Consider the following 23,302-nt stretch of genomic DNA (forward strand, 5'->3'; position numbering starts at 1 on the left):
CTCAAACGACTAATGGGACACTCACTCAGTCTGTTCACATATACAATACAAGCAGTGCCGTGTATTAAAAGGGAGGCTGGCCATTAGGAGGAGTATAAAAAAAGAGGCTCGACCTGTCAATCGAACTTGAGCGTTTTTTCATTGGCTGCTGTTTTTCTATGGGGGATGTCATGACACCAAATTTTCTCTAAAATGGTGGCGTAGCTTGGAATGGTGAAGCGAGAATTTCATGACAATTTTTCGATGGCAGAGTCTTTCTCTAAATGGTATCCACTGAAGGTCCCAGAAGGGGTAGTACCCATTTTAATGCCGACGGCGCCCTGCTTTAGAAGTTATTTTTTTCACGAAAATCATTGAACTTGAATTTTTATTTAAACAAAAAGCGCCTCACACTCATTCACACGGTGCGCAGCTTGTAGGTGGTATCGCGCAGATACTTGTAAAAAAGAAAGTTATTCGATTGGTGCAACCGTTCGCGAATTATTTTGCCCGGGGACTTAACTGAAACCCACTGTATGGTATATAAGTGAATTTTTAGTGAAAAATTCAGCAGATGGAGTCGACCCTAGCTAGTTGTGGGAGGCGGACCCCGCGCCATGTTTTTCGTGCTTGTCGAGTGTGCTGGTTGCACTGTGTTCGTCGTTGTCCTCTTTCATCGCACTCTTGGTCGAAGTTATTATCCATGTAAGACTGCATTTGTTCGAAATGAAAACATCATTCTCATAATTCACACACACACACACAACACACAGTTAAAAAGTAAAAAAAAAGAAGCTCCCCAGCCGAGAAAGAGGCGATGCATTTTGAAGCACTTGCGAACGTCACAGTCCAAAACGTTTAAAAACACCGTCAATACGCTATGCAAGTATGCCAGCCCTCTGCGCAGCTCCCCAGCTCCCCTCTCTCACCTATTGCCCGTGGAGCGACCTCATTGGTGCTTCTCTCAAATAAGGGGGCTCCGTGTTCAAGGTTGCGGCGCGCAGAGAGAAACTGACGCAAAACGGGGCAGCAGGTGACAGAACAAGAGCACACGCGATGGACGTCAGTGTCACAGCTGGGCATCCGTGCTGTCGTCTGCAATGCCTCTCTCCAATGGCGTGCCCCCAATTCTCGCCCATGACTTTACTCGCACATACGAGCGCGAGTTTTCTAGCTGTGTGCCTGTGAACCTTGCGCATGTATGTGCGAAATACACGGGTTACAAAAATCCGAAGAGGTGGCGGAGAGTCATGGAGGGGACTTAGATTAACTTCCGCGAAGGACCACCCAAAGCGCGTATAAAGCAACTATTGCTCCATAATGTAATAGCCTGAGTCTGGGCACAGAGAGGGACGACACGAACACACGATGGAAGTGCTCAGACCACGACCTACAAGATTATAACGACCGTGTTATAGGCACCCCTTCCCAGCGCCGCATTTAGAAGCTAGCGGTGGCGCTACTCATCGGCCCTGTTATTGCTTACTCTATTCCTGCAATACTGTGTACTTCAGCGTACCTTAGTATTTTTGCGCAAGCCGTGGATGTCTCACGGGAGATGTTCTTTCTAAAGTTCATTATCATAATTCTACGCCTTTTCATATGAGATATTGTTGTCGTCTGCTACGGTAGTCGTACGTCCGCTTCTGTGCGTTTAAAATTCAAATTTCCATCGTTCAATCATGATGTAGATGGCGCGGGCCGATGAGTAGCGCCCCTAGCGGATCGTGCGGACGGGCTCCTCATAGCGGTTGCCGATTATGACATGGTTGTTATAATCTAGAAGGTCGTGGCCCAATACTCAGGCTTCTACATTATGGAATTCATCCATCAGCTGGCCTGCATATACGCCATCTTGTCGGCAACTATCGCTCTCAGCTATTAATAATCGTAGCATTGCTGTGGGTTACAGTCCATAACGTCGAGCTTCCCGGGGCCTCCACTCTTGGTGCAGTACAACGGTCACATATGGACTATAGAAACGTCAAGTGAAATAGCAAAATAATACAAACGAATAAGAACGGTATGTAGGCTTCCGGAATGTTTTAAACGATATGAAAATAGCTCAGCAAAATGCGTATTTGTAGACAAGTGTGCGACAGCGTCGGCGACAACAGACGTATGAGACAAACGTGTACCTGCAACATGTAAAACGATTTAAAAATCTACTTGTCTGGACATTATGGGATCAACGCGATTTCTCTCTGCGGAGATTTTGCCCATTACTTCTGAGCGCTTTCATCAAATTTAGTTCGCGAGAAATTGAATTTTCTCCCACTGAACTCCGAAATTTTCCAATTCAACCTCACGTTCGTTTATCGCATGCAGGATTTACCCGTACGAGACAAAATACGTTCACTACTAGAAAGATAATAGCTGAAAAAAAAAAAGAATAATAATAATTGCGAGCGAAAGGATGGTTTCCGCATTTCTTTAAATATTTTTTTTTCCAGCTATTACCTTTCTAGTATGTGAATGCATTTTGCGCTAGAATGGCCTAAATCCTGCATGCGCCTTCTGTTTCTGTCAACAACAACAACAACAAAAAAAAAAAAAAAACACAAAAAAAAACGCAAGGTTGACTTCGCAAATTTCAGAGTTCAATTGGCAAAATTCAATTTCTCGCGAATTAAATTTGATAAAAGTGCTCAGAAGTAATGGCAAAATCTCCCGAGAGATAAATAGCGTTGATTCCATAATGTTCAGACAAGTAGATTTTTAAATATAATTTTATGACACATTAGGTGAAGCACCCTGTATACGCTGCTGTGTATATATAGGTTCCTATGTTTAAAGGTAAAACCTGTTTTTACCCTCCGATTTGCATCATCATCACTTAGGGTAAAACCCGAAAACCCCCGAAAACTTTGCAAAGTTTCAATTCAGCGACCAATACGGAGAACACTAAGCATTGGACATTCAGCACAGCTGTCCCGCACCTTATGTCCATCTAAAATGAGAGAAGCGTTCTGTTCTTTTTTTTTCAACCCGAAAATCTAATTTTCCACCCGATACCAACCTGTTTTACGGCTCCTGACATAAAACCCGATTTTTAGCGCAGATTTTAAAAAAGCACAAAACCCGAAAACACAGGGCCCTATGTACGAGTTATAAAATGCATTCGTATTGGGGAGGTTGTGAGATCTTTGGTGGACGGGGTGGTGGTGTATGGTGATGAAGCCCCTGAAACCACACGCTTTAATCGCATGAAATATCAATTACGAAAGCCAAGACGAACAACGAACCCTTCTTAGCTCAAAACATCACATCTGAAGGGAACTTACGTTCCATGATTCTCGAGCGCTTTCTGAAGTGCCTCACAGACAGCGTCTCATGTTCTGCGAATCGTCTAACATAGGACACCTCACAAAAGAGCGCCCGGGTATTTGAACGCGAAGGCAGGAAAAGACGCGCAACGGGGACGCAAGTGCAGAAACTATCTGGCCCAGATTTCGTGGCGGCGCCGACTCTGAGCTCTCAGGGATTGGGGTCGGAGCGTTTCTGTTTGCATGGGCTGCTCCCCAGTGGGCGGGAAAGTGGAGGTGACGTTGTGGTAAATGAGGAGGAGAAAAAAAAAAGGATGTGACGTGACAGCAGCGGCGCTTGTACAGAGCTCGTTCCACTGTTTCTTCGACGCCGCTACTAGATGACAACCGTCGGACCTGCGGTCATGAGCCTGTTTTAACCGGGGTGGGTGGGTGGGTGGGGGGGGGGGGTGATGTAGGGGAAAGGTGCGGTCAGTCTGCTCTGTAGTGACGGCTCGGTGCACCCAGGGGAGGGAGAAGAGGGGAGGGTGAAAGAGGGAGGGGAGAGATGATGGTGGCACAGGAGAGGGAGGGGTGTGCAAACCCTCTAGCCCTGAGTTTGGGTATTCCAAGAGAACTACCTACCGCAGAAAACATGCGAGCATCCCTCAGTAGTCTTCATTGGGATGCTCCCTGTACGACGGTAACCACTATACGGTATACGGTGTTTTAGTGACTCTACACGGTACGACTGGGTAGGTTTTCGCATGCACTGCCCGCAGTTCCTGAACTAGTGCTGAACTAGTGCTGAACTAGTGCTGTTCCAGTGCCTTGTGTCGGCGAACCAGTGCCTCCGTGGACCTTGTGTCTCTGCGCATGAGAGGAGGTAAAGGTGGCTGTGGTAGCGGAGACCGGCTTGCCGTTGTTGACCTCACTCATGTGGACAGGATGAGCACGACTGTAGCCGGGGTGAGATATGATATCAGACTTTGAAATGATGACGGTCAAAAGTTGAGATGTAGGCCCCGTGAACAAATATACTGAGTCTTTCCGCGAGTCTAGATTCCTGGAGAAAGAGACTCAGCTGCGAGTTTTGGAGTATCCTTCAGTGAAAGAGCCTTTAGGATGAAGTGCAAGTGATTTAGTGCATAGATGCATGCATATTTCGGGAGCTTTTAGTGCACATTTGTTCGCGCTCTAGGACGTTCGTGGATAATGTCATTCGGGACCCTCAATTCCATTTGACGATGACGTAATTTCTTGTGCCCGTGTAGCATAGATATAAGACGGAATATAGGTCTGTCTTGCACGGTATTTAGCAGCTTGCTTGCAACATTTTAACATTAGCGCATGTTGCGATGGTGGACCGTGTTATCTTCCAAGAAGAGCATTCATGCAGCAGCGCGTCATGCTGCTGCTTCATGCGATACTTGGTGACACCGTGCATTCTAGCAAGTGTAGCGAAGCACCGTGTTTCAAATATTTTGCTAGTATTTTTAACCAGTACCTTCCTCCTCCAAAGGCATTCGTACTCTATTTTGAATAATTTTTTGGTGTTTCTATTTACCTTACTTTCACTGTTTGTTTCCATATGACGTTCGGGTTCGCCAACTTGTTTCAGCTGCATTTTGGTTACGTGTGATCTATCCTATATGTGGCTCGCGGATTTGTTATTTGCCAGAGATTGGCAATGACGCAGTATTTTGTCGTTTGGCTATGACGCTAGGATATGTGGCTTCCCACATTTGCAAAAAAAAAAAAAAAAAAAAAAAAATACACCGAGCATCGATCGTAGAATGTTCTTTTGCAAATTCGACAATAAAAAAATGAAGAGAGAGAGAAAGAGAGAGAAGGGGAGAGAGTAGGGAGAGAGAGAAAACTCCGAATATATTCCCATATTCCGAACGTAATGGTAGCAATAGCGATTCCCTACTCGTCTGAAAGGGCAGAAAAGGGAAATCAATTTTTTAGTTATGGGAAAATGTTTTCAGCTTCGTGCGCGGCAATTTCTTAATGCGTGATATGTTTCAGAGTATGGTCTGTGTGCCTGCCAAGAGAATGTTGTTATCCTCACTCGGCTTTCAGTGTGATATGCTCAAATGTTGCCACAAGCGTCAAGTTGTCGAAACGCGTTATACCCAAGCATAGATGCCATACGCAGTTTCTAGTGTATGGAGAGCGGGTATCCAACAACACAACGCCATAATTACGAGGAAGCAAGCGAGCTGGTGGTTATAGAATTCATCACCGTAAAAACCCGCGAGACATGGGGACGACGTGTTTGTGTGCGTGTCCGTTTCTCGTCGTCCCCCGTCTCAGGTTTTTACCGTGATGAATTCTACGCCCCAAGAACAACAACAAGTCCTGTGCGCGTTGGCGATTTGCGATTTCCCGCAGTATAAATGTTTGTTTCTTTGTGATTTGTATTTGTGTACCCAAAAGTGCCAACTCGTGACCTTTTCCCCCCCTTTACAAAGTATCGCCATGCAAAAGAGTATTTTCATTTTTAAGGCTTAATATTACTGCTGGGACAATCATATGTTTCAACACTAAAGATGTGCCGATAGACACGCGCCGAATTTCCGTAAAAACAAAAACAAAAGCAGAAAAACGGTAACCCTAACTATAACTACTACCCTATTATATCCTAGAACTAAAACTCTCGTATAGCTAGCTACAGCTCAGCAGTGTAATGCCAGCTACTTGAAAGTAACAACGAGGTTGACTTTTTGTGCTTTCGGAACCCTTATCGCGATCAACTCCCCATCTACTAAAACTAATTATGTGTACTCTGAAAATAATGCTAATTACAAACACGATTATACACATCGGTTAGAGTTGCTTCAAGTTGTTGAGTTGTCGCCAATATTTTCCAGTGAGTGGGCCGCGCACGATGCATAGCATAAGTCATTTTCTAGACCGACTGAACCAAGGATAAGGATAGCAATAACACGGGTTACGAGAAAACATAGGGCTAGTCGTGCTTTCGCTTTCCTGATGGATCTATAGCAACGAACCCAAATGTATTGCTTTTTAAATTTTGTAACACCGCCATTTTCTTTTGTCCAGGTTTTGTTACGCGAGTATAGCAAGACGCGAGAAGCTGCAAATGTACTGCCGATATTTCTACCACACTTTTTTGGCAAAAATTCAGTTTACGTGAAAGGTTCTCACACGACATCATAAATGCTGCTACTAGCGAACCGGATTGTCCCCCAAGCTTACAGAAGATTCCTCAAGTTCCGACAGATGGCAGCGCTGATCTTGGCATATTCTCATCATAGAACAAACCCCACGGTATGATTAGATTAGAGGCACTTCACCTTCGATCAGATAAGCGCGAAAGAGAACAAGCAGATTACACACGGGCGCTATTTAATCTTATCTTTTTGTAGCAAACAGTCGCAGGGGGCATGCGGGTTATCTGCGGTTCCGACACTTAATTAAGACCAAGCTATATTGGGCTATAACGGAGGCTTTGATTTGTTTACAACCCACTCCCGCCGGTTGCTCCGTCGGCGTCCTTGTCACCGTTACACAGTATGACAGGTTTTCTCAGACGACCTTATCTTGTTAGGAGCTGCATGCCTAAGCAACACGTGATTCACCCGAGAATGTTCGTTGGATGCAGCGTCCTCTCTGTTCAGCGCAGACATGTTAAGGGCGCTTTTTCCCCATGCATGGGGCAGGATTGACTGTACCCATTCTGTTCTAAACGGTAAATGAATAACAAGAAAGGAACCTGTCCGCACCTGCAGGGCGAAGTAGCGTTACGTACGACTCCGTTTCCGATATAAAACGACAAGAGAAACAAAGCAAAGCCGAAATGAGAAGTCGGTTTTATTCCCTTCACTATATACACAAGAAAAATGCCTCCGCCCGAAATCCGCATAATCGACATGTCTCGCCGATTCCATAATATTTTAATATTTTTATTTTAATGTACAATTTTAATTTTAATGTAGCGTATAATTTAATATTCATAATTTTAATATTTTAATGTTCGTTGTTGTGATTCTGATACAGGTAAGTACTGTTGGGGACACGGTTGTCTAAAATATCCAGCCCGTGAGGGACCGTGCGACACCTAAAGGGGGCGCGCTGCTCCGTCGCGACAGCGCTGCCAGTGGCGGTCTTGGACGTATCGGACGTGATACCACACCGCCCGTTCTATGCATTCTCAAGTGGAACCGTAGCTTTCGTGGCGACCGCCGTAATTAGAAGGGCTAATTTTCGAAGTGCAAGTAATGTGGAACCTTTCTGGGGCGCGAACGAAGTGAATGGAGACAAACTGCACAGAAGCAACCACCGTATTTATAATGCATCTAACAGTACGGAAGGAGAACAGCCACTGGCGTCTGTCCGGTCAAAACACCTGTAAGTGATACGTCGAGAGGGTGGTTATTTGACTTCTCACAAAATCCTGGCTTGCTAGCGAAGGCTATGTACATGTATTCCTCTGACTCCAGCCATTTGTAATATCATGTTTTTGACTGAGTCTTGTTCTTGTATTCCTTTCGTCGTCTTTGCACACACATAGCTTTGTCACTGAAATTTACATCGTGCGTCCGTTTTATCAATACAAATAAACACGTGGGGTCACAACGTATTGCATGAACTTGTACTGCAGTTTTTCCAGTATCTTCAGATACAATAACGCTAAAGAGATCCTCAAAGAAGAAAGTATGAGTTTTTACCTCGGCTACCGCCGTAGGCTTGCGGGACGACAGCTGTGAAATGGTCGGTGAGTAAATACTAAACCTTTTGGACAACGTAGAACTTCTGTTCTCACTGTGAGACTCGTCATACCGGGAGCAATATCAGCTCTGGGCACTGGCGATAAAACACCTCAATCATTATATCGAAATAGGTTGCCGTTTGGTAGGTGCATTTGACGGTGATATCCAGCGGCGTTTCACCGTCACGAAAGTGGCAACTGTAAATCATTTATCATTTTGCAGGTCCTCATTCAGTTTCATTGAAACTAGAACAAAAGAAATAGAATATATTCGCTCAGGTTGTGCACACCTCATGCAATGGCCGAACACGCGTCACAAACGCTATTCGCTGCGAGTCCTCGGTGGTATTGGAAGCGAAGAAATCACGAGAAATTAGACATCTGGTCCCTAATGAAGAGTTCTTTTAGGTGCAGGCGCAGTTAGCGATGCTGTGGCAAAAAAAGATGCCCGCACTTCACATGTAAACAAAGCTGGCTACCCGGCGGCTATCACGCAAGGTACTTTCTCCGGAGGCCGCATCGCGGCGCCACCAGTTTGTCGCACAGTCCCTATACCATTACCAGGTCCCCCAAGGTCGCCATTTTCCCATGTATTTGTTCCTATCCCGATGCGTGCAATGCCGGAGGCCGCCCTTAGATACCCCATTGTTACCAGACGTTGGCTTGCGTTTGATTGTAGCGCGCTAAAGATCCAGTTGAAGCACAGTCCAAGCCAGGCCAAGTCACCGAAGGCGAAATCGACGACTGCGCCTGCGGCGCCAGTGGCGGCGCGTGGTACGACAGGTACGCTATGTGATGCACGCAGCCGTGCACTAGATCCTTCCGATCGCTCAACACGTTTAGAAACGGGACCAAAACGTGAAACACGACACAGAAAGTTGTTATACGCGTTTTATTTGGACATATAGAGGCTAGATTCATTCGCAGAAACAACAAAAACATTTTGCCGCTAAACTTAGCGCGCTGAAGTGATCCGGAACGGCAACAGTGGGGTATCTAGTGGCGGCCTTCTTCGTTCCACGCTTTTCCGAGGTGAGTTTGGGGGACCTGACCATTACAGTCTCCGAGGTAAGGACACGCAGCGCCACCTGTCGGGAGAGAGTACCATCACATTCTCAGCGTCGTCTGCTAGGGAGAGCAGTCCAGCGCGGCATCCCCTCGGGGAGGGTATTAGTATAGTTCCTCCGTGCGCAACATCGCCGATAGGGGATCATTCCGCCGCGGGCTGGAGATTTTAGACAACCGTGTCCCCAACAGTACATCGTCGCAGAGAATGTCGCACAACCAAACTAATTCCAGCAAAAGTACAAAAGCCTTCCTAGTTGCGTAGTTCTTATCCTGTGTAGTTGCTTGTATTTACATTACAGTTCGTATCCTGTTAGTGCGTGTCCTGCGTATTTCCTGCAGAGCATTGTGAATGTCATGGTAAGCTCCAGAATGCATTGTAAGTTCAAGTGCATTGCCGTGGCTGACAGGTGCCTCATCAGTGCGGTGCTTCATTTCACAGTGTTGTCCACGGGTTCATCCCCATGCACTCGCTCTTTCAGTATATTGTGCTACTTGGGTCTTCATGCAGAAAAGTATATATCAGTGCTCTAGACAGCCATGTGCACCAGTGGCGTCGGAACTAGTTTTCCATTGGGGCAGCGGAAAAAAATGCTACCATCATCATCATCATCATTTATTTTCCTTGAGGGCTCATGCAGGCAATACAGGGGTGGTACACAAATTGAAAACGTGCGCCAGGCAAATTACGACATGCGCATACTTGTACAGCAGAACTAAACTAACATTGCTGAAGTAATGTGTATGAATATGTCAGTTAGAAGATAATGTTAATATAATTACAAACATAATTTACTATCTGGGGGAGCCGTGCTACCTCATCTGTAAATGAGGGGGAGCCGTCGCTCCCCCTGCTCCGGTGCCTCTGATGTGCACAAATATATCTCCTATGCCTATCAAGAAAAAGATAACTTCCTTACTTCAATCGCACATTTGCGATCCTTGTCCGGGAAGTAAAGTAGGGCATGCGTCTATAGCAACATCGTAAACGCGTTTATTATCTTAACATCTTTGCAACACGTGCCTCCACCGCGTATTTGTTTTGAGGCACATCACTATCCGTAAAGTCGATTGCGATACCTGTTTATGATATGTTCAAAGTCACCAAAACTGAAGACTGAAGGTTTATTCCCGCTCTAAATTATCATTTTTCGCAGGTTTAGAGGGAGTATCGCATCCGGAAAGGTATGTGTGAAACCATAAAGGCCTATTCCGACATATAGCAGCGCACTAATATAGCGCTACAAAGTAACGCACAAAATCAGCGTTCAGTGTCATCAGACGGTTCTCACTTGCAAAGCGGCGCTAGCACTATAATTTGGCGGAAGTTGGGTGGCCGTTTCCGGTCTCTCCCATCACAGTACTCCAGGAGTTCGACAGCATGCAGACGAACAAGTTCCATCACTTGACGAAACAGAAAATTACCATACATTTTGGATAACAAACTCACCGGTTCCAAAGCGGTCGCCGTGCTGTCAAATCCGGAAGCAAAACAACCCCACGACTTCCGCGACGTCACCCCTGAAGGGCCTTCTCATTGGCTACACCATTGTAGTGCTAATATTAGCGCTGAAAAAGTTGATATGAGCTCAACTCCGGCACGCGCTAATTTTTAGCGGTTTGGAGCACTGCGAGGAGGAAAATAACGCGCTATTTTCTAGCGCTATATAGCAAATCGCTATATGTCGGAACAGGCCTTTACTGTACTGTTCGGCACGGCTTCACAGTCTACGTGGCAAAGTTTCTCTTCCGAAAGTACTTTACTTATTAAATTAACGAGTCTTAAAGATTCGCACTCCGTCTGCAGCTAAGCCAGAGTGACGTAAGCCGGGCACACGAATGGGAACGCAGCGCAGGTGATTGTCTCCGAGGTCGTCGCTTGGCGTTCGCACCGCAATATACTAAGTGAAAACACCTCGGTAAATACGCCGACTTTCGCTTACCAGTGCGAGTGCTGACTGACGTGAATCATGTTCCGTGGAAAGCGGTGTTACGCTCTTGTCTGTACAAACATGTACGACGCTAACCAGAAACAGCATATACCTGTCTCTGTGGGCCAGCTGGCGCGAGCGAGCAGCAACGTTAGCGCCCCAAAACATGCAACACGCGGTAGTTTTAAGCAGACGACGCGGCATTTTCAGATACATGATTTCAAGGCACCTCGGCAAGATGGACCGCTTTATCTGTGGATTTCCTACAGGTTAGCTTTCCTTGGTGCCATACCGCTTGAAACAGCATGCAGAACCCGCTGATGAAAGTACCTACTGTTTCGATCCGTGGCCGCTTGGGCCCGAAATGGCGCTGTGCAAACTTCGCTGCAACAGCCCTATTCCACGAGCCGAACTCATACTTTTCCGCGACCTACAGATGCCATCACTCCCGCCCGGCGGCCGGACGCCAAGGTCTCTCTGCCGCTCCCTGATTGGCCTTGTCCAAGTGACGTTTACAGAGAGGGGATTCTGGAATGCTCTCAACATCCGTTGTCGGCTGTTGCCATGCGTTACATCAAATTGCACAGAAACAACCCCACCAATTCGCGTCGGATTTTCCGCGTCATTATCGGTGATGAACGAGGAGTAAAATGGCACTGTAGTTTCGGAATCGAAAGCGACGGATGCGATAGTCCCTCCAAAGGGGCCATTAGAGTCACTAAATAGGGAGCAGAGTAGCGACACTGAGCCACGTTGAGGTCGCCATCTTGGGTCCGGCGCGGTTGCGTCGCCTAGCAATGGGACGCCAACCTCTCCCTTATCCGCCGGAGAACTGCGATCAGCCGAGCCAGCTCGCATGCAGCTCGTTTGGGTGGAGGGGACTCAACATGGACGACGCGTTCGTGGAAGGAGAAATCACGTGACACGGTCGGTCCAATCAGGGACAGGGAACTGAGGCTCCGGCGCGGAAAAGGAATGCGACACTCTGTACCCCTATTTAGTGACTCTAGGGGCCATTACAGTGAAAAGAAAAAAAAAAAAGAAGAAAAGGAAAGGAAAGGAAAAAACTCTCCCCGAACACAAAAAGAACGAAATTCACCCGTTGCGTCTTCCGTGCTTCATAAGCAGATGAATCTGCAATTTACGTCTTCCCTCTCCCTCCCCCAGTGAAAGGTCGACAATGCAGTGCGCACTCCCATTGGTCTCCGCAAACGATTTGTCCAATAATCGCGGAAGATAGTTTGAGGACACCAATCCGAATTACGTAACCGTTGCTTTTGTGTTGATGTCAACGTAACGTAATCTTTCATTCTGCGATAAGAAATTGTTCTACTCAGTACCCCGTTTTTAAGAGCGAGATCAAATGAAGGTAAGTGTTTTGATGGCCTATCTCAGCAGCAGTGCGCGGTGTCTATAGCAGCACCATTTGGCACTGAATGGTGCTAGTTTCAGCCTTTCGCACGGGAATATTTGACTGGAGCGCGGAACGTCTGTTGCCATTGAAGGTTCTGAAGTTCACCGGACACAAAACTGTAAAGCTCAATTAAATCAAATTTGATTTGCAACAAGTAATTGATTGCTGGTTATGAGTCTCGTCTTGTCCTCTACTGTGTGTGTGTGTGTGTGTATGTGTTCGTATCTCTTCAAACTTGAGGAAACATCGCCGTTTATTCTGTTACACGTGCTTGCTTAGAATTTATTGCTTTGACCGAGAGTAAGTTAACCCTTTCTTTACCTTTTCTGCTAGTGTTATTTGTTCACATTCACATTTTTGCCTCCAATCCCACGTAGTCGTCTAGCAGTCAGTTTTGTGTTGTAGAATAGCAAGATCCATGCTTGTCGAACTACCAGCCCCAGATATTTATTTAAATATCCATCCATTCAGCTAATCACCGTGAAGCGGAAGCGTGACTTGGCCTGTAGAAGATACGTATGCAGCAATCTAACTATATGGTATCATTCTGAAGCATCGCTTCTCTGATTTCCTATTCGAATATTTATCCAGTGCAATGAGAGCAGCGCAAATATTGTGTCGAAGGAGGAAGAAACTGCGTGCGGAATAAGGCGGGAGATGAAAATGAACTGGTATAGACACAAGAAGTCATTGTGTATATTAAACCCAAGCAACCTTACGTAATCTCTCGCACATAAATCTAATCTGTGAGGTGTATCGTACAGGGGAGTTCGCGATGAATATAAAGATCTGTAGTAAAATAAGTCCCGCGCTCCCTTTTAATCAAATTTCTGCAGATGAAACTTAATCCATTCATTGCAGAAGCAGCATATTGCGACAAGCATTAGAGAGATGCATTAGCTGCTGTAGAAGGGTGGTAGACGGATGGTCGCGCTTTCAGAAATGTCGAATAATAAGTTTCAAGCATTGAGACTATAGGGAAAACAAACTATTCACGCACATAAAACTAAAGCATGTTTATTAAACCATGTTCGCAGAACGACGGTAATGCGGGGTCATTTCTTTACCACTATTTCGATAGATTGTGACTTGACATCGTGAGACAACAATGATCAGGAGCTTGGTCACAGTTGTCGGTTTGTGAAGTGATTTTGCCCGTACGAGGGCTCGTAAACGTGCGCCGGAATGGCACACGACACACCGCATGTAAACAATAGGTTTGCTAACGTCCTGTGCAAGATTCGAACCCGCAACCTTTGAAACGGGGGGTGGAGACTGTTGTGTCTGATTCACGAAGGCCGATAAACCACAAACGATCTGAGTATAACGCCATAAACGTCAACGACGGAGTTATGACGGGATGAAAGAGAACCTTATCCAGTTTAAATGGAACACCGTTAAAAGGAACGAATCTCGCAATCGTAGTTTTCCCGCGAATTTAAAGTTCCGAGTCATTCAGACCCGTTTGCAAATCAAATGTTTTCTTCGTTTTCCTGTCATCGCCAGCGCAACTTTTAATTTGCAACAAATGGCTTTCACCAAGCCGGACTGATCCAGTGAGTGCCCCTTATTATAACACCATTTTGGTACGCATTTAGTACACGTTAGCAACATTTGGACATCAAATCCACTCTCATCCCAACATCATTTCCCTGGTTCTCAACTCGACAATGTATGCTTGTTCGTCGATGTCAACTTCACCAAGGAAAGGTTTGACTCCACGTGGGTGCTGCAACGACAATTCCCAATATCCTGACGGAGCCTCAGACTTTCAGCACTCTCACCCGAACGAGCTAGATATTATATGCGCATATTACTTAATTGCTTAAACAATTGAATACTTTTACAGTACTTATACAAAAACAATGTCCAACGAGGAGACTATCTGTTCATCTTCTACGGGAGGGTTATATCGTCCTCCCCTCGTGCCTGATTTAAATACCGCCTACTGACGTCGCACAAAGCACAGACACCCATTCATAGCGCAGCACACAAGTAGTACACTTTACAGGGTCTTTTTTGACACAAAAGCCGCTTGATTGACATTCCAACCCGATTTTCACCATGCTTTAGAATGTAAGCAAGGTTCACTTGTTGCTAGGATAACAGCGTGGCTCCCATGCAGGGTTTCACCGGCGCTTCGTACTATTTGTTTTGTTCCCCTCAACGATCGAAGATAAAGCCAGGAGCAACGGGTAACCGATATGAATCGTACGGATATGGGCGCTTACTTGTTGATGTCTATCTGATATTGTTCTTTGATATTCCGTTGTATTTATGGACGAAGCAAGAAGTTGTGGGGTGATTGGCCTCAGTTGGATAAAATGTGGTTGCTGCGTCTTATCTATGCAGGAAGCTATATTTTCACTTTCCCGCGCCGCACAAAGCAATGCTGGAACGAAAACGTACTGCTGCTATTGGTAGCATTACTTGGGGCGCCTAACTCTGATAATTCGCTGGCACAATCTCACATCATCATCCCATTTATGTGTGTGTGTGTTTCAAATATACCACCCGAGGTTTTTGCCCCGCTCAACAAGTGCGGACGTTCCTGTTTCAACTGAAAGCGAAAAAATAAAAAATAAATAAGAACATGACCACTTTACTGAAATGATTATGATTGGGCTGTTTCATCGATAGTGTACCCTATTGATGGAGGTAATTTGATGAAAATACAATTATGAGTCCTACAGTGAGGACCAACTTCCTACTTAAAAAAGGGGAAAGAAAGAAAAGAAAGCGTAGAAAGTCGTACCAAAAACTGCAGCGCAATATACCCAATTCTGTTCGACCAGTAGCAATTATCGTTGAGAGTGCTAGACTTTGCCCATTCTTGCTTGTTAGTTTCAATTAAATGAGCAAAAAAACGACTGAATGCCACTGAATACTAATTTCACGCAGTGCATACATGAAAGAAACGCTTTGTCCAACCCCTTCCTCCATCATTCGCCGAGCGCAAAAAAAATGTGAAGTACACATACGATTCCAAAACATCGCAGCAAATTTAACGGCATGAAAATTTTCGACCGCGACAGACGAATGTACGAAGATATGATTTCTTCTAAGACAGATGATGCGTATACTGTGCGAGCGTACCTAAATCTGCTTTAGTATGCATTCTTTCTCGTGCTGTCACTGAATTTAAATAAAACAGCTTCATACCGAACCCCAGTAACCACCCTGACCCGAATTCTAACGCGTGCTTCGAACACCAAAAAAACTCTCGCATCACGCACATTTTCACACCCACCCCATTGACCCCCATAGTGAGTGCACCTGTCAGTTGCAGCACACATACCTCGCACGCAAACGGAAAGCAAGGACGACGTCGCACTTACCTTTGAAGTCCGCCTTAATCACGACATGGTCCTTGTCAGTCCGCATGATGGGGTTCAGTTCGAAATCGTATGAGTGTTTTCTGGAGCCTGATGTGGTAACCATGGTCCGTTCTCGTCTGGCGGCGGCTCTGTCTGCATCTAAGTAGTCCTCATCCTCCTCTACCGGTGGATCTCCCCTGCAAAGCACGACGCAAAAGCACGCATTGGTGGAAAGAATGTTACGGCAAGAAAGAGCGTGACAATTGGGAGAGGGTGCGCATGTACAACCGCCGGTTATGCGATGCTCTCGCAGTGTACTCAACTGTCCCTTTCTCTCGCGCGCGTACTTAACGGTATGTCACTCTTCCGTTTTGACGAAAGGGATGAAAGATCACGTGCTCCTTATTTGGAGCTGCGTGATGATACGGCAGCGTCGAATGTCGCGAGACGACAAGAGATAAGCTTGCTGTTTACGTGTAGGTTCGTCTGTGTGTGCAAAACTACAGAATTATGTTGTTTCGAGTATGTGAGTTTGTAAGTCTTGAGTTCCGTGCGAGGGGGTGAAAGTACAGGACGACCAGCTGAAAATAGCAAGATATGCGTGGGAAGGAAAAGTAGAGAAAAAATGTCACTTCTTCGTGAAAGTAAATATAAATGATAATTCGTGTGCAATGTACACTAAAAAAAGAGCAATTTACCAGCTCCCGCGGCATAGTGATTAAGATGATCGTTTTCCAAGCCGAGACTGGGAGGTGACACGCGTTTGAATCCTGTCACCGGCTGTGCTGTCTGAGGTTTTCCATGGGTTTTCCGAAGACTTTGCAGACGAATGTCGGCACAGTTGCCCTGAAGTCGGCCCAGGACGCATGCTAACTCCCCTGTCCCCCACTCCTTCCTGTTGTCCTCTCTTCATCTGTCCACCCCTGTACGCCGCACATAGCCACAGTTGCTTCGCGGTGCCAACACGGAATTTAAAAAAAGAGCAATTTTAGTAATTTTGGGGAGTAAATGCGTTGCCACAAAAATTAGTCCCTTTCGGGAGTAAATGCGCGCGGGACTAAATGAGTGTCACAAAGTGGCGACTGTATTTCACGCTCTCTTCTAACGGTCCCAGATATAAAATTCATATGCATGACTGAAAATACTTCGAATTAAACCGTCAACCGTGATATAAAATCTTCCGACACGCATAGGGCACTATTTTCGCGAGAAAGAATCAAAAGCTATTTCTTCCTCTTTGTGGGTGGAAAATTGCTAAATTAGATAAGTTATATAACTTTATTCATCAAATTCACGATGAGTACATATTGACATAGACTGTTGCATTCAGGAGACCATTGTGAAGTTCAGTGACTACTTGCAGTCCTGGGGAGTAAACTTCGCGGTTAGGGGACTGAAATGGGGAGCAATTGCAGTCTAGGGTACTAGAAGCTGCAATTACTGCCCATTTTACTCCTTGTTTTCTTAGAGCGTAATTATGCCATGATAATTCGTGGCTTTACGTCGCGAGACTACTGCACTCTAAGAGGGGAAAAAGGAACCTGGTATAAATTGGGGAGTAATTAGAGCTTGTACTCCCCCAGATTGCAAGTACTCCTCATTTTCGTCCCGCAGCCCTGCGAACGCGGACTTCGAAACAAGCTTGAACGAGGTTCCGCGGCAGTGTTCTTTAAAGGAGCAGTGAGGTTACATTTAACACGGCCCGAAACCCCGTTTCATTTTGTCAAGCTGTCCATCGGCAGACAACATGCGAAATATTTTCGCTGTGCAGTGTCGGAGAAAGCAACCACGGACGGTCGGCACGATCTACTCGCACGACGTCTGCAAAGTCGAACATGAGTTTCTTTCGGCAAGTTTCTTTCATCTTTCTTTCGGCGGCAAAGTTCTCGTGCCTTTTTCTTTTCCTTTTCTTTGTTTCTGTCTTCTCAGCTCAGGCGCTTGAGCTGGCGTCGATCTACACCACGAGTCACATGTTAGGTGGATAGGTGACGTCACGACGCACACTCCTGTCCTGACTGGGTCGAGACTAACCTCTGCATATTTTTCTTTCATATCCAATTCAATCCAATCGAACCCGATCAGATCCAATCCCACCCAAGCGCAGCGGAAGGAAATGATACAACGCACATCGTTACACCAGCTTGCTTGCGGTGCAATGCTCTGTTCAAGAAAGGTAACTCCCATTGAATGGTGCTCGTGAAAAAATAAAAGAAAGAAAAGCATGACCAGGTAATTTCGTAGAGTACCATTCTTTTTCGGTACACGTGCGAAGGTATATCTGAAGCCCGTGATACCTAAACCCCTTGTGATGTGCCGTCAAAGTAGCATTCCTGAGATAGCAGCGGTACATTTAGACTGTCCTGGGGACCATTAAACGAGGCTGTATCTTCCAAACGTCCGTTGTATCTGCTGTTTCCTGCTTCCCCTCCGACACGTGGCCTGCGACGAGGTATGGGCGGGAAGAACCTAACGATTCACAGTCTACGATAAAGCTGACATAACAGTGATGACATCTACTCCTAATTACTGTTATCACGAGATGACGATGATAAGGATAAGAAAGAAAGAAAGAAGAGAGGGGTTTGCCGGAAATACGCTTGTACCTGGCTGCAGTGGAGGACTGTGTGCCGTAGAGGTGCAAAATTATCGGAATTTTTCATATCGATAAAACTGCGGATATATTTAAACAGAATATATCGATAAAGGTTCGCTCAAACATAGATTAAGAAATATTGATACTTTACCGATGTTTTATTGAAATTCGGATATTGTACTCTATTTATATGTATTCGTACGTTATAGATCTAAATTGGTATAGTTTTATACCTTATGAGTATACATAGATACTCATAGATTTTCTTGATAATTCGCGTAGCGAATAGACATTTTAATAATGTACCTTTACATCGATAAAAAAAAAGAAACATATCGATAATCTAAAAACGTCGAGAGCAGAGAGGGAAAATATTGATAATATCGGTATAAATATAGATATCGCTCCATCCTTACAGCGCCGTCATCCGAGAGGAAAGATTGCTGCAACTCCATCAGGCACAACCGGAGGAGGGATTCGACCCTGTGCCCTCTAAGTCCCTAGAGCGACCCTGCAGTCACGACGAACGAGTGGACACTGTATGCATTGAACCACACCGCTGTTCGTCAGCCGCATGGATGACCCTGATATATACCGTTCCATGAAAAGAAGCAATCGTCTTCCCCGGTTCTCAATTTGGTTGTAGCTGATTTCTTGCCAATAGCTAATAATTTCCTTCTCGTTCACTATAAACGCGAGTCCTGGGAAGCCAGCATCTGAGGAATTCGTCAACGCGTCGATCAACGCCAGTTCGACTTAGCCAAAATTCTCGGGCCATGGTCGGACCCCTCACATCACATGCAAGGTCTACGAGTTGTTGCTGAGTTCCTCTCCAGTACTGGACTAATAGACGAACTCTAATAGGACACCTTTCCAACATCATCCCTTCCTCATCCCTACCACAAGAGTAATGGGGCAGTGTACCGTCATAACGGCGGTGAATGACCCACCACCTCATCATCCCATTCCTGTGCGTGCGTGTGTGTGTGTCGTTATATATATATATATATATATATATATATAGGTACTAACAAAATATGAGGCAGACAACGAAGATGTAGGAAGTAGAAAAAGGGGGAGTTATTTATTTACTAGTGGAAAGTTAAGGGGGAAGTCAACGTTGCGGCGGAAGCTCCGCCTTCGTCAGGACACTGTCTGACGACATCTGTCGACGTCTGTCCTGACGAAGGCGGAGCTTCCGCCGCAACGTTGACTTCCCCCTTAACTTTCCACTAGTAAATAAATAACTCCCCCTTTTTCTACTTCCTACATCTTCGTTGTCTGCCTCATATTTTGTTAGTACCTATTTAATTTTGCGGTCGCCCGAACCCCTTTCTTCCAGCATATATATATATATATATACAGAAAGTTCATTTAAACGTAATCGAATGGGTAACGTTATATCCAGTGTACAATGAAATGCACAAACCACAATAAATTATACAGTGATATGTACAGAAACAAATGACAACACTAGTAACCATAAGTTACAAATGAAGATACAACTGAGACTCAAGAACAGAGAAAAGGCTTTAGGATAATGCTAGCACAGCTCCACAGTTATCTCCAACAGTTGATACAACTTTTGCTCGACACGTGTGGATTCAGACAACACGTGGACCTATTATAGCTGCCCGACGACAACTCTCTTTCTCGGAGCTTTTCGATCCTTTTGTATTGGATGTGCGCGAGCAATCAACAATGAGAAGCGAGGCGCACGTGAATCAATAAAGTAAAAACGCCACAGATCGTGTCGCTTTAGCTGGAGGATACAATAACATTCTCTCTTTCCTAAATCGGGGTTAGTGCGGTTGGGATACTGTGTAAAACGTCGAGAGTGTTTTGTATTGAAAGGGCTACGTGATGACAAACATTCATCGTATATAAAGTGATATCCTTTCAGTGCTTCTTGTCACGTGCACGTTGAAGCCACGTGGAATGGGCTGGTGATCATTGATCGCGAAGATGCGCATGTCAGTATGGTGGAGTGACACGTCGACTGCTATTTCAGTTGAAACGGCATGTTGTCACCCGCACTGCGGTCGCTAAATAATTGACTACTGCCTTAAGTATCTAAGGCAGAAAGGAAAAGAATAACAGGCCACAACGTACAATTTGTCCCTGAAAGTGTTTTAAAAAATAACGACGTCAAAAGATCGTGACATTGCTGTAAAAAGTGTTTTATTCGTACTGTTATTGATAAATTTTTGTTAACTGATGTGAAAAGTACTAGTAAGGGTAACTAGGGATTGTTAGTGGATCGTTTTCTGTCAAACGTTGCGCGAGCGGTATCGCAGGTGACCAATGAGAAGACGAACTGGCTCAGAATCAGTGATGGGTAAGTTACTGAAAAAGTAACTGGATTACGGTTACAGTTAGCCCGCAAAAAGAGCAACACAGTTACAGTTAGCTCCGAAAAATAGTAACACAATTAGAGTTAGCCCGCAAAAATAGTAACTCAGTCACAGTTACAGTTCATCTTTTTGAAATGAAACTAGTTACAGCTACAATTTTCACGTTAATGGAACTTTCAGTTACGTTTAAGAAAAAAAAACTGAGTAGGTGTAATTCCCTGAAACTTTGTTATAGCACGTACTATCCAAGTATGGTTACACCGTGTTATAAATATATGGTCTAAGGCCATCCTGGCTGCGTATGACATGACAAAATTCATGGAATTCTTTGTGGGATAAACGGCAGGGCATTTGAAGCCTCGAAATGACTACAGGATGCTGATGCGCTGCAAATATTGTAATGCATAAGTAACGTACCTGCCAGTTACATTTTACAGGTACTTTAACCGAAAGCACTGACTAGTTACAGTTACAAGTTACATTTCTAGAAAAATAACTAGTTACTATTACAACTTACAAGTTACCTGTGGTTAACCTGTGGTTGGGCAGCTGAAAAACAGTTCGCGAAAATCCCCTAAGAAAAACCATTCCCTAAAATTCCCTGATGAAGTGCAATGTCCCGAACTTGAATTGTCATTATATATCGTTCGAAAGGTCGTATTTGGTGTCCATCACTTCTCCGTGCGCTCCTAATCTGTACAGTCATTAGATCATCCCAGATCATAGTAGATGGAAGATAATGGAGATGAAATTATCAGTCCTACTAGGGAAGTTTCTAAACTACTATAGTTTCGCGCAGAGATAAATACGCAGGTGCGTTTCCTGGATATACAGCGAACAGGCAGTAGTTCCATCTAGAAATACTCGTGCGACTTGACGACATTAAACAAACTCCACAGGTGAAAAGCCGTTGTAAGCAATGTCAGCGCCAGGACGGTCCAGGCTAGCCATGCTGTTCGCAAAATGGCAGCTGAGTCTCCAAAATGAATTTATGTGCTACTTCGCAACTCTAACACATGTCACCAAGGGCCACAGATGATGCCAGCTGTGACGGCAGTCTATCATATGCACAACGAAGAAAGGCCCACGCCGACAATTTATCAAGTAGATCGTCGTGTTAGATACCGTGTTTTCGCATTCCCAACACAAGCACACACCTCTAATGGAGTAACGGCCAGTCGTGAAACGAGACACAGGTGCCGCACGCGCATATATTTGCGACTGTATTTGGCGCTGTCTTCATCTCATCAACAGCCGCAGAAATGTCTTTCGGTCACCTCGGGATACGGTGGACGAAAAAAACTACGTCTGCCATCCGTGTATTCGCGCGAGCGACATCCCCACGGAACATTCTGCTGGAAGAAAAATGCATAAAGAAAAGAAAGAAAATAGGAAACTGCCTCACGGAACGGAAGTTCCGATGCTGAGCATTTGTACGACGTCGGAATATGGGGAGTGGTGCATCTGCGCACAAAGCAGACGACGCCGTCAACCCTGTCGTCTGCTACGGAATAACTTGTAGCTGTGCCGGCATGGTATTCCTTACGGTTAGAAGAGTCAACACAACCAAGATAAGCAAATCGTGATCGCTCAAATGACGTAATGTAGCGGTTAAGAGTCCTCCAATCACGACCGTGCTTTCGGCGGCCGTGGCTTATTTGGATAGGAGCTGGCATAAGCCGCATGACCAGCCACTGGTAGCCAGATAAAGCCTGTGTTGCAAATCGTCTGCAGTGATTGAGTGAAGCAGACGACATCCCGACCAGAAAATGTCCAGGGAGAGAAGGAGTGAGAGGAGGCGCCCGCGCTCATGTGGCAGTAGACAGCCGTGACGTTTTTCGCATCTCTCACATGTCGTTTCTGTGAACACTGTATCAGGATTGGAACTTCTTTAATTGCTGACAATTAAACCACTAAACCACGCTGACATGGCTTTTTCGTCAACGTACCAAGGCCCAGACTACTAGATTGAGGCGACACTGATTGTGACCCCTTGTCGTGTTCTATCCTGGGGTGGGGGGTGAGGGGTGGGCGGTGGGGGGCTAATGTGAATTCACATAGCGGACACTGCGACGCTGGACACACCATTCAGTGGTACGTCGCTGAAGTTGGTTCAGGACGTGAATAGAAGATTACAACATTAAAAATCGTCCATCCTCTAAGAAATGATGAAAGGGCAGCAGTTGAACAAAGTGACGTCAAGTGGAGTTGGAGTTGGACGGATTAAAAATAATACGGAGATGTTGAACTTGTCACCTGACAAGTTCTGTTACTCCGAGAAAAAGCTACTAAAAAGCTACGTCAAGTGCTTGTGACATAAATCATAATAAACTAGCACTGCGATGGCCTCCTATAGCACTGCAAACTAGGACAGACAGGGGAGTGGACAAACACTGTGCTAGCTTGCTTGTGACATGCTGCTGGAACCCACTCCTTCGATTTTTTGTTCCGGCTGATTAACGTTACGCCACGCTGACGCGAGAATCTCGTCACTCACCCGTGAGTTAATGTCCGGAGTAAACCCGGAGTAAAGGTCGCCGGTGCACCACTTTGTATTAATGTGTGTAGATTTGAAGCAATTATACTTTGAGCATCGAGGACGTGAAATTTATTATAGATAGCATTATTTCTTATCTTGACTTCAATTTTTTATCTAGTTGGCGTGC

At 45.3% G+C, this 23,302-nt stretch overlaps 1 protein-coding gene across 3 annotated transcripts in view; it reads right to left on the bottom strand.

Moving 5' to 3' along the window:
- LOC135391757 (sodium-independent sulfate anion transporter-like) overlaps window positions 1-23,302 on the bottom strand; it is a 109,465-nt gene that overhangs the window by 44,511 nt on the left and 41,652 nt on the right. For all 3 annotated transcript variants that reach the window (XM_064622187.1, XM_064622186.1, XM_064622188.1), the window contains one exon: window positions 15,711-15,886. In XM_064622187.1, coding sequence (XP_064478257.1) covers window positions 15,711-15,886 — 176 coding nt within the window. The remainder of the gene's footprint in view (window positions 1-15,710; window positions 15,887-23,302) is intronic.

The sequence above is a fragment of the Ornithodoros turicata genome, chromosome 4 (assembly GCF_037126465.1).
Source record: "Ornithodoros turicata isolate Travis chromosome 4, ASM3712646v1, whole genome shotgun sequence".
NCBI classification, from domain to species: domain Eukaryota; kingdom Metazoa; phylum Arthropoda; class Arachnida; order Ixodida; family Argasidae; genus Ornithodoros; species Ornithodoros turicata.